At 38.4% G+C, this 16,040-nt stretch overlaps 2 protein-coding genes across 3 annotated transcripts; one reads left to right on the top strand and one right to left on the bottom strand.

The window, feature by feature from the left end:
- Nucleotides 1-148: 148 nt before the first annotated feature.
- LOC106656049 (RNA-binding protein 39) lies at nt 149-4,231 on the bottom strand. Of its 2 annotated transcripts, XM_014376688.2 has the most exons (9): nt 3,656-4,231; nt 3,436-3,581; nt 3,068-3,124; nt 2,209-2,273; nt 1,779-2,132; nt 1,473-1,680; nt 1,135-1,401; nt 710-1,050; nt 346-643 (listed from the first exon to the last, which is right to left on the bottom strand). In XM_014376688.2, exons 3-9 carry the CDS (start codon nt 3,119-3,121, stop codon nt 346-348), a joined length of 1,587 nt encoding a protein of 528 aa, XP_014232174.1. In that variant the 5' UTR covers nt 3,122-3,124; nt 3,436-3,581; nt 3,656-4,231. The 2 variants fall into 2 exon arrangements, with proteins under 2 accessions (XP_014232183.1, XP_014232174.1); XM_014376697.2 differs by having other exon boundaries at nt 149-643; nt 3,436-4,231.
- A 1,287-nt stretch (nt 4,232-5,518) lies between these two features.
- On the top strand, nt 5,519-10,288 carry LOC106654476 (mannosyl-oligosaccharide 1,2-alpha-mannosidase IA). Its single transcript, XM_014374398.2, has 7 exons — nt 5,519-6,755; nt 7,887-8,111; nt 8,193-8,588; nt 8,663-8,876; nt 8,957-9,384; nt 9,474-9,668; nt 9,742-10,288. The coding sequence occupies exons 1-7, from the start codon at nt 6,384-6,386 to the stop codon at nt 9,874-9,876; spliced, it is 1,965 nt and encodes a 654-aa protein (XP_014229884.1). The 5' UTR covers nt 5,519-6,383; the 3' UTR covers nt 9,877-10,288.
- Nucleotides 10,289-16,040: the final 5,752 nt, after the last annotated feature.

The raw sequence follows: 16,040 nt of genomic DNA on the forward strand, positions 1-16,040 counted from the left end.
ATGTTGTAATATACATAATCCAGCTCAATTATTTAAAAAATAGACAAAACATGAAGTGATATTAATAAGAGTCACAACTTTTTTCTTATGGAGAAAGTAATTTAAAAGTTAATAAAAAAAATGGTTCTTAAAGTAATAAATACTGAGATAGTTTTTAAGTGCGTTTTTTTCATCTTTACTTTTTTGAAAATGAGATTTAACTTAAGCTAATTCTTTTTCTTCAGAAAGTATTAATATATTGAAATGGTACATAAGGATCTAATTCTTACATATGAAACATTACAAGAAAACAATTCATTATAATTTTCAAGATATTTCGATAAAAACGTTAAGTATTTATTACAATCACATGCCTCGTCTAGAAGCACTTGGTAAAAGTAATTGAACTTCTGCTACAGCGTCTGGGAAAAGCGAATGATAATTCGCGACAGGAACGTAAGCAGCAGTGATGACGCGCCCAGCAAACCATCTACCATGTAACGAATTTACAGCTGCAACAGCCGTAACGATAGATGGGCACTTGACGTAAACATTTCCTTGTGGCGATGCCTGATCAACATAAATGTGCAGAACACCACCGTGCTTATTGCACTCTTCAATAACATCGTCTTGTATTTCTTTGGCCCACGTCGGATTTGTTTCACTGAAAGGATTGGAATTATTGTAGTAAATAGTATATATTAACTTAAATTTTAATTTAATAACTTACTTTTGTGGGTCAAACATATTAGATAGCATAAAACACTGAGTTGCTATTGGAGGTGCTGTTTGTGGAGCTGGAGCTGGATTAGATGTTGGTATATTTAAAGCATTGGCAGCAGCAGCAGGAATTTCCAATCCTGTACCTTCTGCCAACTTGAACATCAACTGCAGCCTGCCACTAGCTCCAAGATCAATTCCAGTTCTGTCAAGTTCATCGTTGTCCAATATCGACGAACCTTGCATTAAATCAGCACGTTCAGTGACATTGCCTACTTTCATTGGTCGTCCAGCTAATTCAAATCCATTTAACTGTTCTAGAGCTTTTTTAGCATCTTCAGCGTTTCTAAACTGAAATGGTTAAAATATAATTTAATATTAATTTACCAGAGTTACGTTTATTTGTCAAGAGTTAATTAGAATTGAAATAGTTACCGTTAAAAAGCCGTAGCCTTTACTCCTTCCAGTTTCAGGATCCATCATCAATTGTATATTTTCAATTTTGCCAAAAGGTTCAAAAATACCTCTTAACATATCTTCAGTTATATTAAAGTGTAAAGAGCCAACATAAAGCCGCATTGGACCAGTTTGACCTTTGGGCATAAGGTTTGGCATTGAATTACCCATTCGATTTTTTTCCGCTTGAGTGTGTTGAACTACAATGGGAATTCCCAATATTTTTTGACCAGATAATCCAAGAGCCTAAAAATAGAGTTATATTTAAATAGATTTAAATCGTGTATACTCATTTGAAGAAAAATTTAATTACTTACAAGTGTTACACTTTCAGGATCTTTGAATTCAACATAAGCAATTCCTTTGAAACGCCTCGTTTTATTACAAGTTATTAATCGAACGTCTTGTACTTTGCCCACGCTCGAAAAGAATTCTTCCAAATCCCGACCTCGAATTCGCTGATTCAATTGCATGCAGAAAATTGTCCTAGCATCTCGTTCTTCGGGTGTTAATTCATCGCCTTTGCTAAAATAAAAAAATAAATATTTTTCAATTTTGATTAATCATTGAATAATTTTCAATTTTTTAGATAGACCATATATAGATTGAGGATAAAAACTTACGCAGCAAGTGGACTTCCGCCTTTTTTCAAGTGTCGAGGGGCTCTAGGGAGTGAAATAGGTGTTAGTGATCTTTTTCTTCTTTTATCATAGTCCCTGTCTCTATCTCCTCTATCACCTCTATCTCCTCGGTCTCCTCTTTCTCCTCGGTCGCGTTCCCTTTCCCTATCCCTGTCCCTGTCTCTATCTCTGTCCCGGCCATCACGAATTTTGTCACTTTCTTTGTCTCGCCTATCTTTAGAATGTGATTTGTGCCTTCTTTCCGAATCTCTGTGTCTGTCACTTCTGTCACGCCTACTTTTGTCTCTATGACGATCTCGGGATTTTGATCGCGATCGAGATCTATGTTTGTCTTTTCTAAAAAACAATAATTATAATTTTATTAATTTTTCAATACTCTATGAAAATAAAACGTAAAAAGATTAAAAATTACCCAGAAGATGACTTTTTGCTGGAGCCATTTTCTTTGTATGATTTATCCTTTGTAGAATCACGTTCCTAAAATAATAAAGTTTTAATAAGTTCATTTGCTTATAAATATAAAATATAATAAGTATCAATTGTAGTTATTGGAGACGTTCAATTAAATTAAACTTTAAAAAAATTTGACTCTTATGTACTAACTTTAATAGTTTTCTAGTTATTAACTATTAAATTTTAACTGGGACAAAATCCATAAAAAATTTTATTATGCTGTTTTTTAATCAACATTACTAAAAATGTCAAAAGTTCTCGACTGCAGCTTACATTGCTTATTATTATAACTAATTTCTTGGGTGTAGCTCTTATGGTGATAATTTATATGGTGTGTAACAGTGGTGAAATCCTAGTATGCCAACAAGGGTCAGGAACAATGAAGCCGTTTTTTGTTTATGATTCGATTGATGGAAAATCCTTTCATAGACAACATCTTCATTCTAATATAATAATACCGTAAAAATTTCGAATAAATAAGTGTGCTGATAAATGTAGAAAGATTAAACTCATAAAATATAATTTTTTTACACATGGAACATTTATCAGTTACTAGATAGTCAAGCTATTTTAAGGATTCAGGGTAGATATTTTCCAATAATAATTATGTATTAATAAGTGTTAGTAAATATATTAATTAACTACTATAGTTAAAAATGTTATGATGTGTATTTAATAAGAATAATAATTATTTATCACATGGCTTATTTGAAGTTTCTAAACGAATGGTTGAACCAGGTAAGTCGCATGCAGGCTTTACTGTAAAAAACATGAAAAATGGATTCTAAGCGTTTGAAGTGCACAAATAAGTTACGTACCCCTTTTTTGTACGATGCCTCCAGCATCTCCTCAACATCTGAATCCTCCGCCATTTTCTGTAATAAAATAAAGTAAAATTAATCATTTATAAGAATTCATAAAATGAATAAACAATATCAGAAGCTATTAACAATATAAGTTTTGTTAGTATACATGTTTGGAACATATTCTTAGTCGCTAACCTCATCTTCAAGCATGCCTCTTTGGCACAAATTTTAACATGAACAGTTAACATTAGTTAATAGACAATATTCAAAAATATTGAAAAGGTATCATTGTTCAACACAAACTCACTAATGAGGGATTATGAATGAAACCGCTATCCGGTTTCAGGGTTACAATACATCAAGTCTTAGTTCATTCTTACCTTCAATGTGGTTATTGATCAAAACAAGTCGAGAATAATTTATGCACAGATTTTTAAAAACATCATAAGTTTTTATCGTGCGTTAAGTTGCGTTTGTTGCCTCTTTCGGCTTGGCAACAACCAAACAGTCCGCTTGATTCTCGTCCCTACGATGAAATTCTAATTTTATTTCTAAAAATGTTTTTAACCTACTCTTATAGATTAATTTTGTAACAATTACACATTGACACTTTTTTCCCCAAGTCAGGTGTTAACTTTTATCAATGTTGCAGGTTATAAACAATCACAAACTACACAGTGAACCAAGATCAGCGCCCGTTTGTACCGCACGTAGGTTACGCGGTAACTTAGGAGTTAGGATATATATATATCGTAATGTAATGGCACGTTCAGTTTCGCACCGTCTCCGCTTTATATATTTCGCAACTATTTCGAACCACGCACGGCATCGAAGCATTCGTATGTGGTGACTGGTGTGTATCATGCAGAGCGCGCGGAAATTCTTCGCTTATTACAATGCACACACACGCCAGTTTATCGCGGATCAACGTGGCACAGCCAATTCGAGAGCGCGCCGAGGCGTCCAGTTTTTTTCTGACGTTTGTTTGTGTCGCTCTAACCCAAAAAGCCGCCAAAAGGTGGATTCTAATCTCTCTGGGGTATATCAGTGGAAAAAGCGGGGCCACTCTACGTGATATTCCGTATGCCTCGGTTTGGTCAATTTCCACTACGGCCTACGGGTTTACGGAGTTCGACTTCGAAATCTATATGCCTTCTGTATTATCGCGGTCTAAATATAAAATGTGTCACGAGCGTGTGAGCTTTCTACAATTTCACGTGCATGAGTTTTTCATCGATGACGGTTACGAGACCGTAGATTTATGTGTACCTTGACGATTACTCATTTTTTGAATTCTGGTGATTCATGATCGAACCATTTTTCGAACTTTGATATGAAGAAAAATAATTTTAGATTACTTTCTATCAATAATTTTCATATCATGGGTTATACACAGCATAAACTTATTGTTCATGCATGTAATGATACAATTTCTTCGTTTAAATCAAAAGTACGATGAAAAAAAAAGAAACGAAAAGTGTAAAACTAGCTTCTCACGGAGTATTTTTCTCATAGCTCCTCAACTAGCTAACGACGTCCGTTTTGCGATCCTCTTCGTGTTTTCTCGAGAGATCCACAAACCTACATGCTCGGAGGCCGTAAATACGTCACGATTAATTTCAGCTCGTCACTTAATTAAGATAAGAGTAGTATAAAGCCGCACCGCCAGCGACTCAGCAGGAAGCGAAACAATCAAACGTAATGAGGCTTTACAATTGAACTGTTGGGCACTTGGCAGCTGAACACATTTAATTATCCTGACCGATGATCTTACAGTTTTGCGAGAATTATTTTTAAACATTTTGCTGGATCGCGAAGTTGCACATCAGCGATGTAACATTCGAATCAATCTAGGAAAATCGCTGTAATAATTTAATATCGCTGTAATAAGTAATAATTTTTTGTACTTTTTCAAAATTAAAAGTGTTTATCTCAATTTTTAATCGACACGAGATTGTGTTCTTACGATGGTTGTATAATTGCTTAATCGTTATCAACCAACGACACTTTACAATTTATCGCTTAAGTTTCGCGCGTTATACTTGGAAGTTCCGATAAGTAATGCAAAGTAGGTAGCATAGCTTGCGAATGCGTGCTTGCATCATCATAGTTCCTAAATAGCCGCAGGGAGCCGGTTTTTCAGCGTGACTTTATTTTTCAAAGCGATAAGTACTCTTGCACCGTTGATAGAGCGCAAATGATATGATGAAAGCGCGAAATATTTCGTAGGTGTATAGTTCTTAGTTCAAGAAAGTTGTATGCACGAATGTGCATCATATACAAAATAATCTACAGTCTGCTGCCTGTACAGTAGCGATTCGATAATTTAGACGCACAAAGAGAGCCACTGGAATCTTGAGAATTCGGGAGAAAGCACATGGGGAGAAACCCTGTGCCTGCCAGACGGATTATAATCGGCGCTCGCTTCTCGACAGCAGCAGTAGCCGCAGCAGTAGGGGGGCCATCAAAGGCCAGACAGACTCGCCACACACGCACGAAAGTCTGCAGCTCCGCACATTTCGCGCTGGATAGTGACTCCATCTGCTTGCACGGATTAAAAAGCAGAATCTTGACACTGCTGCTGTATATTCTCGCAGCGCAGCAGCAGCAGGAGCACGCATATTGTGTGCACTGTAGCAGCAGCAGCAGCAGCAGCAGTAGTGCTTTTTAACGCAAAAATATTCCAATAGTCGAGGCAATTCCATCTGCGGAGTGTCGCGCGACGTTTTACATTACACGGCGTTCGCTGGGACAATACGTACACACATTTTCACCGTGTGCTGCGCGCCGCGACGACTGTGCCTCATTAAATATTCATCCCGCTGTATACTAGACAGTAGACACACAGCAGCAGCAGCAGCAGCTCAAACGATGGTGTACGACGACGTGAGAAAAGCGGCCAGCTGCGATCGTCGTTGTTATGTTTAACGTCAAATTTATCAGCGTACACGCGACGACGACGAGGGCACACTTTCCAATATGTAAACAGTCTGCATCGCTCCGGTGGACGACGAAATCTTGCAATCTCGCTCATTAACGAAAAAAAGGAGCCAGCAGAGCTTTTCTTAGTGTGAGATTATAATTTGCAATTTTTTTACTGATCTGTGATAATCGAGCGTGAAATGAATGAGCAGCACTTCTGCAAGGTTCATTCTAAATTTAAAAAGAAAGTTCATTAGTGTCATCCTTCTTGATAAGAAAGTCAGTGGGATCTAAGTTTGGAAGTGAGAAGACAAGCAAGGTGGAAGAAGTTGGGAAGAAGAGTATCATTTTAATAGTTGAATTTTTTGATAATTTAAGAAGTGTTTAGAAAAATATTTAATTCAAAATGGCAGCTGGTGGAGACGTCTTTGGTCCTGGAGTGATTTTGCCCAATTATCAGAGATACTTTGGTGCCAACCAAAGCCAATACACACAGCGAAGAGCTTTCAGGACTCGAGAGAAATATTTAATTATATTAGTTCTAATGACATTTAGTCTTGTTTGCTTTGGCGCATTCTTTTATCTGCCAGAAGACATGCGACCAAATAGTCGTTTAGTTTATCGTTCAGTTTATCAGAGTATGAAGAAAGCTGGTCCAGAGCTATTAATACCAGTAATGCCTCAAATCCATAACCTCAACACAAGTAAACTGTCAATTGTTCATCATGATTCAAGGGCTGAAGATATTTATTTATTAAAAGATAAACAAAAGCTTCAGGTAAGCACTCCAAAATTTTTCAAATCATATCTATTCGTATAAAATTTGTATACTTACTTCACTGGTTGTTCGTCTCTTAGTATACTCCTTCAAACCAGCATCGAATATAGATATAATCTTTATGGACACTCAGACAAAACTTCTATTTATATGTACTGCATAATAGACTCCATTCATTAAATATAAATTCCATCTGTCTTATTGCTAAAATTCAGATCTTTTGAGTCATTCGAATTCAACTAAAAACCAAAAAAAATACACTCAATCCATTTAATCAGAAATGGTTTTTAATGTTACATCATTCAAAATTCTATAGATTATAATTTTTCTGAAATTATAAATTTACAAGCAAAACGTAATTCACTCAATTGATCATTTTTAATTCAACGAAAAAAAATTAGTCAAAAAAATTTCTCAAACAAGAAAAACGTAGGTGACGCGTTGGCAATGTATGTCAAAAAATTATTAACTGTCGAGCGAGTTGATGCAAAATAACATTTAGTATCGTTGATAAATTCGCTCGATAATAACATCGATGATATTGAGGTGGTCATAATATCCACGTCACCTTACAAATCGCTAATCAGTTATGCACGCTCAATATGACATAATTATAGCTGCGTCCCATATTGTATTCATTATGTGAATTTTCGCAACTATGAATGATTGAATACGCCGACGATATTTACCTTGCTTCATCATAGAATATTTAATTTAAAAATGCAACACTCTACGTGTACTTTTGATTGAAAAAAAACGCATCAAACACGAATGAAAAAAAAAGTCTAATAGTAGAACTCGTAAAAATGTTTAAAAACACGATCGTTGAATGACGGATGAAATTAAATTTCATTCGCTAGTTTTTGCATTTATGCAATATCCTGTTACGTATCATTTTTCACGAACAAAAATATTCAGCCCGATCGAGTTTTATTTACGAGCTTGCGACAAGAAAAGTCGAGTTTTTTTTTCGTCGCGCATGTATACTTACTTTTGTCGGTTCTTCGATTAGATTCTCTTGGCCGTGACACTTTGAACTTTGCACATTAATAAACCGTAAACGAATTTGAGATGTTTCATTGTTATTGAAAAATAAATTAATCTCACCGGTATCATTCGCCTGTATTGCAGGCTAAGATCGATGAAGATGACATGAATCAGAAGGTCCTGGATAAGCCCGAAACGATGAAACAGACCAGATCGGAAAAGTCGAATCTGTCGACCACGCAGATGTATCAAAGCTGGAACGATATTCCGAAAGCTCAGTACTCCAGATCAGCCGACGATTCGCCGAAGGTCACCGGTGGCGAGGATCCGGATCCCGTGACGCGCCAGAGGAGGGAAAAAGTCAAAGAGGTGAGCTTCTTCGTCCCTTCAACATTCCATATAGTCAACCTTGAATTTATTTACTCATTAATTTTTCCTCTCCGAGCGCAGATGATGAAGCACGGCTGGAACAATTACGTGAGGTACGCCTGGGGCAAGAACGAGCTCAGGCCCATCTCGAAGCGGGCCCACAGCGCCAGCATTTTTGGCAGCTCGATGATCGGCGCCACGATCGTGGACGGCCTCGACACCCTCTACATCATGGGCCTGCACGAGGAGTTCAAGCACGGCCGCGACTGGATCGAGAAGAATCTTAACTTCGACATCGACTCGGACATGTCGCTGTTCGAGCTCAACATACGCTTTCTGGGCAGTCTCTTGGCCAATTACGCCCTGACCGGCGACGAGATGTTCAAGGAGAAGGCGAGGCAGCTCGGGGAACGAATGTTGCCGGCGTTCAAGACGGAAACGGGAATTCCCCATTCTCTCATTAATCTCCATACGGGGGTAAGGCGTCATTTCCATATTTGTTACACGGAGCAAAGCTGTGATATAATACTAATGACAATGTGTTTTTACAGAGGAGTAAAAATTACGCGTGGGCCAGCAATGGCTGTAGTATTTTATCAGAAATAGGTACGATGCATTTGGAATTTATTTACCTTAGTGACATTACTGGAAATCCAATATACAGAGAGAAAGTAATGCAAATCCGAAGGACATTGAATAATCTAGACAAGCCAAATGGATTATATCCTAATTATATTAATCCGAGGACCGGAACCTGGGGCCGACGTAGGTTTTTTTTTTCAAATTATGAAGCATCGTTGGAAAATCGCTCGACACTTTTTTTCTTACCTCGAATAATTTTACAGATCACATGTCGCTCGGTGGTTTGGGCGATAGTTTTTACGAATATTTATTGAAAGCCTGGATCCAGTCGGGCAAAACCGACAGAGAGGCGCGACAAATGTACGACGAAGCGATGGACGCAATCATGACGCACATGATCCTGAAATCCCCCGGTGGACTGCTCTACGCGTCGGACATTCAGTACGAGAGGGTCGAGCACAAAATGGGCCATCTCGCCTGTTTCGCGGGCGGCATGTTCGGCCTGGGAGCCAAGAACGACAACGAGGTCAACGACAGGCACATGGAGGTGGCCAGCGGCTTGACCAATACGTGCCACGAGTCCTACATAAGGACACCGACCAAGCTGGGTCCAGAGGCTTTTCACTTTATCGAAGGCAGCGAAGCTAAGAGTCTGAAAAACGGTGAAAAATACTATATTTTACGACCAGAGGTGAGCATGACAACAAATAATAAATAAAATGACGATAATATTATGAGTTTGAACAATTTTAACTTCTTTCTTTAATCGTTTTTCTGCAGACTTTCGAGTCTTACTTTGTCATGTGGCGGCTAACAAAAGACCCCAAGTACCGTGAATGGGGCTGGGACGCGGTTCAGGCTTTAGAAAAACACTGTCGAGTGCCGGGAGGATACACGGGTCTTCACAATGTCTACCAGGAAGATTCCCCGAAAGACGACGTGCAACAAAGCTACTTTTTCGCCGAAACTCTCAAGGTACGTGTCGAGCCGTGTACAAAACGAATCAAAATATTGTGTGAATTAATTTTTCATTTCTATCATTTTGCAGTATTTGTACTTGCTGTTCAGCGACGATGACTTAATTAGCCTCGATCAGTGGGTCTTCAATTCGGAAGCTCACGCGTTTCCGGTAAGGGGGAAAAACACATTGTATCGATCTGCTCCTGTCGATAGTGATCGTTGAATACAAATTAATTTGACCAAAATGTTTCATACTTACACAAATTGACGCATTTTTAATTTTGTTTCATGTATCGTGTAATTGTAATGTCTCATGTGTTTTTAGAATATATAAAAAAATAGTGCATTGTTTATTAAATTTTTGAGTAAATTTGTATAATATCGTGACGTATTGTATGAATTTATTTATATTAAACATAAATTTATATAAGGAAAACTTTTTTTTAAAACTCAAGTTGTATATACAATGAACTTGTCTGATACTTATATACAATTAGTAAGTGTGTATGTAAAATGTCTTGACTTCCGTTTTATAGGTAAACCAAAAAAAAATTATATTGTTTATTAAAATTAGGCTTGTACCTTATAAAAAAAACAAGAAATTATGTACGTGACATCTTTTTATTACAAAAAATATATCTATCCAATTTGTACAGAATACCAGAAGAGTCGAATTTAATTTTTATCCTCTCACAGACATTCGATACGTTGCAAATTGAAAGGTACACATGTAGTGTGCCGCAGATGAAAATCTACGCTAACTCGAATAATCTTCGACACTTTTTTTCAGAGAGTCTCAGATCGTTATCGGACGCGGTGGGATATGCTCCGATTCGGTACTAAAATTTTTTTTATCGATCGTAATTATTTACGCGATATAAAAACTTCTCACCGTGTCAGTTTCGTTGTGTTCCTCGTCAACAAAACATTCGATTATTCAATTTTTCTACCGACGAATTTGAAAATAATGCACAAAAATAACATCGATGCATTATTTTATACATTGAACGCGCTCCTTGAAATAATATTTCTTACGCGCAATATTATTATGACTCCGACGCTAAAATATCAAGATTATACTTTCACTGCCCCTTTGGTTTCGCGCAAATAGTTATTTATGCACGCGAAGCCTTAGTAGGGGATGTCTATATAGTCGCGACTGCGGCATGTGCCTACTTGCAGGCGCGATACACATGTGTACTTGCATGGAGTCTCTCTTGTTGGTCAGCATCGCGAAGGCTGCCCGCAGCCGAGCTTCTTCGACGTCGATTCTCATCAAAAGGGTCGACGATTTAAAAAAAAAAAAAATACTTCGCTCTCGTTATATCGTCATTATCTTCTTTTCTATTAAATCGCGACTGATGTTGACGTACTTCTGAACAATAAAGACGATGATAAAAGTATAATAATATTGTTATTATACGTATTATATTATATTTTATCGCGGCGTCAGAAACTAAAACCGAATTTCCCTTTTTCCAAGCTCTTTCTCTCTGTATACTCGCGCGCGCGCGCGTTTTCCGCACACATAAAAAACAGCGGCAGCAGCGCAGAAAGGGTTCGTCGTCGTCGGGTGCTGCTGCGGCGCATGTACCACCATCCTATATAGGTATATACGGCAGATATAGCACGAATCCGCGTTGTGTGCCTGAGAAGCTATCGTCGTAATTGATTCAATCGACGAAAAACACGAGGAATACGACACCGCAGCCGGGGCGCGCTTTATACGCTCGTCGTACATGCCGCATATACAGTCTGCGGGGCTATGTGTGTATGTGTGTGTGTATATAACTACACTGTATACCGTTGCAATGTACCAACTAACGCGTAATGAGGTGCTAAAAGTTGGCTCAATAAAAAAGTAAAAAAAAAAAAGAAGCGAGAGAAAGAACGACGATGAAAGAATCGTTGTTATATACGGGAGTATCTTTTGTAAATTTATATATGTATTTTTTAAATTAGATTAATCACTTCTGTCATTCATCATCTTTTTTCTCTTTTTCAAAGTCGTTATTATGTACACGGGGATGAAACGAGAGAGAAAGAACGCACAAAACAGAAAACGCGTTCATTATTGTGTACGGGCGCGCGCGGTGATCATTTTTATTGTCTTTTTAAACGAAAATTTTTTATCTCTGAATTTATTAAAATGCGCAAAGTTTGTGGAAACAAATGATGACTGACAATACGTAAACAGGTTTAATTGAAAATTCTAAATGCGATTGAACGTTGGCGATATCTTTATTAAATTTGATATCCAATGCGATGTCAATGTTTAAAAATTATGAATTGGTACAATGTTTGATACATTTGTACACTTTTACAACCAAAAGTACAGCTGAAAATGAGAATATCAAACTCATTATACAAAAATTTTTACCGAATATTATTTTAAAAAGATATACGTGAATGCGTGTGTTTTATTGTTTTTTTAGGTATCCACATGTATTGTACGGAAAAATATTCAGTTATAAAATGTCAGAAAACGTGTTTGTCGAATTTTCGTCACCCCGGCTTCGGCATCCCCTTCATTATTACGCGAAAAAATATTCGGAAATGAGACTTTTTTTATTGAATAGCAGATTTTATTAAAACATTTTTTTGACAAATACGTTGATTTTATAGAAAAATGAAACAACTGTTTAAGAATAACTGCAATGTGTAAAATTGATTTATGCTTTTGTGAATAAAACCGAATTAAAGTTAAAACACAAAATAAGATCAATTATTTTTTTATTCATATATTTGAAACATATGAAGTAGCAGCAAAATTTAATAAAAACTAGAAATTTCAAAAATACTCCAATTATGCTCATCACCATCAGAGATGTTGGCTTCCAGTTGCCAAGAAAATACGCGACAGATCCTCGTTCTTCAGATTCCCGATGATCATTTCACAGCAAAGGATTGGCAATTGGTAGCGCGTCAGCTCCATGAAAGAATCCAGTGCCCGTTGCCAGCAAAATCTTTTCAAAATTATCTCGCATAGGTGTGCTGTACAAGCATCCTGCTTATGCCAATGGGTGATTTTCCATGGGAGCTTGTTCATGAAGTCGTAGTGTTCCGTATATGTGAGTCGATTTCTTGCCTTTACGGGTGGTAACTGGATCAGATCGTGAAGCGAAAGATTCGGTTTAATCATCGATGCTTTGACTTCACTCACAAACTGCTCGTTGTCGTACCAACGTTCTTCGAGATCCACCGATTTTTCAAACAATTTGTACTCGGCAAAAAATGTCACAATTGTCTGGACGCCGCTTCGATCCAGTTCATATCCTCGTTTCTCAAGGCGTTCGACGACGGTCAGAACACTAGATGCAAGTTTTAATTGATTAGTAGGGGAGTCATTGAAGTTATCTGGGTCGTAAATTTTCCATGGCCTACCGAAATAATTCTCAGTGGGAAAAATAAAATTTGATAAGTCGGCACCGTGATTCAAGAGTGCATCGACCGTATTTGGCTTGAGATCAATCACGGCCAATTGAAGCGGCGTTCGGCCCAATTTGTCCCGGGCGTCGACTAGTACCGTTTGATGCTTTTCGTTGCTGATCTCAAAGAACATCTCCACCAAATCGTCATCTTGAAAGTAAACTCCGTGTTTCGTGGAAATAACGTGCAGAGGTGTCAATCCGTCCTTGTTGGCCAAATTTGGATCGGCCCCGCTTCGTATTAGCAATTTGACGGCGTTTCTCTGACCGTAGGTCATGGCCGAAAGCAAGGCCAAATGTAGAGGCGAATCACCTGTTTCTGGCACGAGACAATTTGGGTCTTGACCGAGCTGTAGAAATTTCTCGACGGCGTCGATGCAGTTCGGAGATAAGCAGGCGGCATGAAAGTGCGTAAATCCAAATTCGTCAATGTAGTTTACATCGAACCTGTCGTATATTGTAAAAAACAGTCGAAAGACACGCCAATCGATGAAGCACCCTGTAGAGTTGCGTCTAATCGCATGATGCAGTGGCGTGTTGCGATGCAACATTGGCTTACCGTCTTCATCAAGTTTGGGCTCATCTTTGTAGCCGAATTTTTCAACCACGACCTGGATGAACAACTGTCCTGAGAAATCAACACTACTATGCTTCCGTCCATACCTGTAATTAATTGAATCTACGAGAAGGCACTCAATTTCTTCGGGCTGCAAAACATCTCGGATATTTGGAATTGGGCCATCCAAACGTATTATCATGTTAGCAATTTTATAGATAAATTCGTATCGTTCTTCTTCGTTATCCCAATTGACTTCTTCCCGTAAACTTTTCATAGTTTCCAAAATTTTGGAGGTGGACATGTTTTCGTGCACTTACGTTCAACACAAAATCGCTTACAATTTAAGGTATATTTTTAACTTTGCAAAAATCACTTGCGGCAGACGATGTTTCTTCGTTGCTCACGCTGTGGCGTCTAAACGCATACTGAATTCGAACCGCGTGCACGAACGAACACGCACGATGAGAGCGAGACAGGCTTACCGCTTGCACGACGCTGTATGTGTAGCTGACGAGAAGTAGCTGAAGCGAGCGTGTTCGGCGCTCAAGAACGCTCTCGTTAGTCGAAAAATAACACTTATACACTGCTTCGTGTGCTTCATTAATTAATAAGCTTCGTGTTGGTCCTTAGGCTACGAAAGTCGCAAAGATTACGCATGCAACATTTGTGAGAAAAAGTTCGGAAAAAAGGCTCCATTTCTTTGCTATAAATAAATGAGGACACAAAGAATTAAAATTGAAGCAAATAAATGAATTCATATATTTTTTTATTTATTTATACGAAACATATAAAAAATCAGCTAAATCTCATAAGAACCAAAAATTACAAAAATACTGCTAACACACTCATCGCCATCATGAACTCTGGATTGTAGTTGCCAAACAAACATTACACAAGTCTTGGTTTGTTAGATCCTCCAGGATCATATCACAGCACTCCATTGGCACCCGGTATCGCACCAGCTCCCAGAAAGAATCCTCTGCCCAGCGCCAGCAAAATCCTTTCAACATCATCTCGCACAAGTGTGCCGCACAAGCACTCGTGTACCGGCGGGGTAGATCCCACAGTCCATACGTGATCGCGAAGTTGTAGTACTCCGTAAATGAGAATTGATTTGTTGCCTCCACGGGTCGTAAACGGATCAGGTCGTGGAGCGAAAGATTCGGTTTCATCATCAGTTTTTTCGACCTCTCCACGAACTCTTGATCGTCGTACCAACGTTCTCTGAGATTCACCAATTTCTCGAACAATTTGTACTTGGCGAAGAATGACACGATTGTCTGGGCGCCGCATAGATCCAATTGGTATCCTCGTTTCTCAAGACGTTCGACAACGGTCAGAGCGCTAGATGCAAGTTTCAATTGAGTACTAGGCGATTTATCAAGCTTTTCTGGCTTTAATTGTTTCCATATGTCGCCGAAGTAACTCTCAGTGGGAAAAGTGAATTTTGATACATCGGCGCCATGGTTGAAAAGTACATCGACCGCATTTGGTTTAAGATTAGCTACAGCCAATTGAAGCGGTGTCCGGCCCCATTTGTCCCGGGAGTCGATTAGTATGGTTTGAAATTGCTCGTAGGCAATCTTCAAAAGCATCTTCGCCAACTTGTCGAATTGATATCCGCGTTTCTTCGATGTTATGTGGAGAGGTGTCGAACCGTCCTTGTTTGCTAAACTTGGATCGGCGCCGGCTCTTAAAAGCAATTCAACCACGTGTTCTTGTCCGAATCGTAGCGCCAAATGTAGCGGTGGATCAATGGATTTTTGAGGGTAGTAATTCGGATCCAGTCCGTGGTCGAGGAATTTGTCCACGATGACTTGGAGATCAGCCATACAAGCTACGTGGAAATGCGTCAATCCGTATTCGTCGACGTAATTCGCGTCAAATCTGTCGTATATTTTAAAAAGAATATGTACTGCGGTGGCGTTACCGCGTCTAACCGCATGATGCAAAGCTGTAGTGTAACGCAATGACAATGGTTTGCCATTTTTATCAACTTTTGGCTGGTGTTTGTAGCCGAATTTGTAAGTCATGGCTCTGATGAATAACTCTCCCCCATCTTCATACATTTTTTTCCCTCCATTTCTGTCATTAACCGAATCCAACAGAAGGAGTTCAATTTCTTCTGGCTGAAAAATATCGCGGATATTTGGAAGTTTTCCCTTCATCTGTATCAATACGTGAGCATTTCTAGAGATAAATTCGTGTCGCTCTTCTTCGTTATCAAAATCGACATTTTCTCGTAAACTTTTCAATGTTTTTATGTTTTTGATGGACATTATGCACTCACACACACAAAATCACTTGTAATTAAAGGTATTTTTAACTTTGCGAAAGACACTTGCGCTGCAGGTCAATGCGATGTTTACTTGCTGTTAGCGCTGCGACGTTGTAACGTAT

The sequence above is a fragment of the Trichogramma pretiosum genome, unplaced genomic scaffold, assembly GCF_000599845.2.
Source record: "Trichogramma pretiosum strain Unisexual culture from Peru unplaced genomic scaffold, Tpre_2.0 scaffold1, whole genome shotgun sequence".
Classification (NCBI taxonomy): Eukaryota; Metazoa; Arthropoda; class Insecta; order Hymenoptera; family Trichogrammatidae; genus Trichogramma; species Trichogramma pretiosum.

What these genes read in the sequence shown, in the direction of transcription:
- LOC106656049 (XM_014376697.2), bottom strand. Translation starts at nt 3,121, where the DNA reads ATGGCGGAGGATTCAGATGTTGAGGAGATGCTGGAGGCATCGTACAAA. An exon ending in AGGCATCGTACAAAAAAGGG is followed by an intron (nt 2,274 to 3,067) that starts GTACGTAACTTA and finishes TTATTATTTTAG; the next exon opens with GAACGTGATTCTACAAAGGA. An exon ending in AGCAAAAAGTCATCTTCTGG is followed by an intron (nt 2,133 to 2,208) that starts GTAATTTTTAAT and finishes ATTGTTTTTTAG; the next exon opens with AAAAGACAAACATAGATCTC.
- LOC106654476 (XM_014374398.2), top strand. Translation starts at nt 6,384, where the DNA reads ATGGCAGCTGGTGGAGACGTCTTTGGTCCTGGAGTGATTTTGCCCAAT. An exon ending in AAGATAAACAAAAGCTTCAG is followed by an intron (nt 6,756 to 7,886) that starts GTAAGCACTCCA and finishes CCTGTATTGCAG; the next exon opens with GCTAAGATCGATGAAGATGA. An exon ending in TTTTCGCCGAAACTCTCAAG is followed by an intron (nt 9,669 to 9,741) that starts GTACGTGTCGAG and finishes ATCATTTTGCAG; the next exon opens with TATTTGTACTTGCTGTTCAG.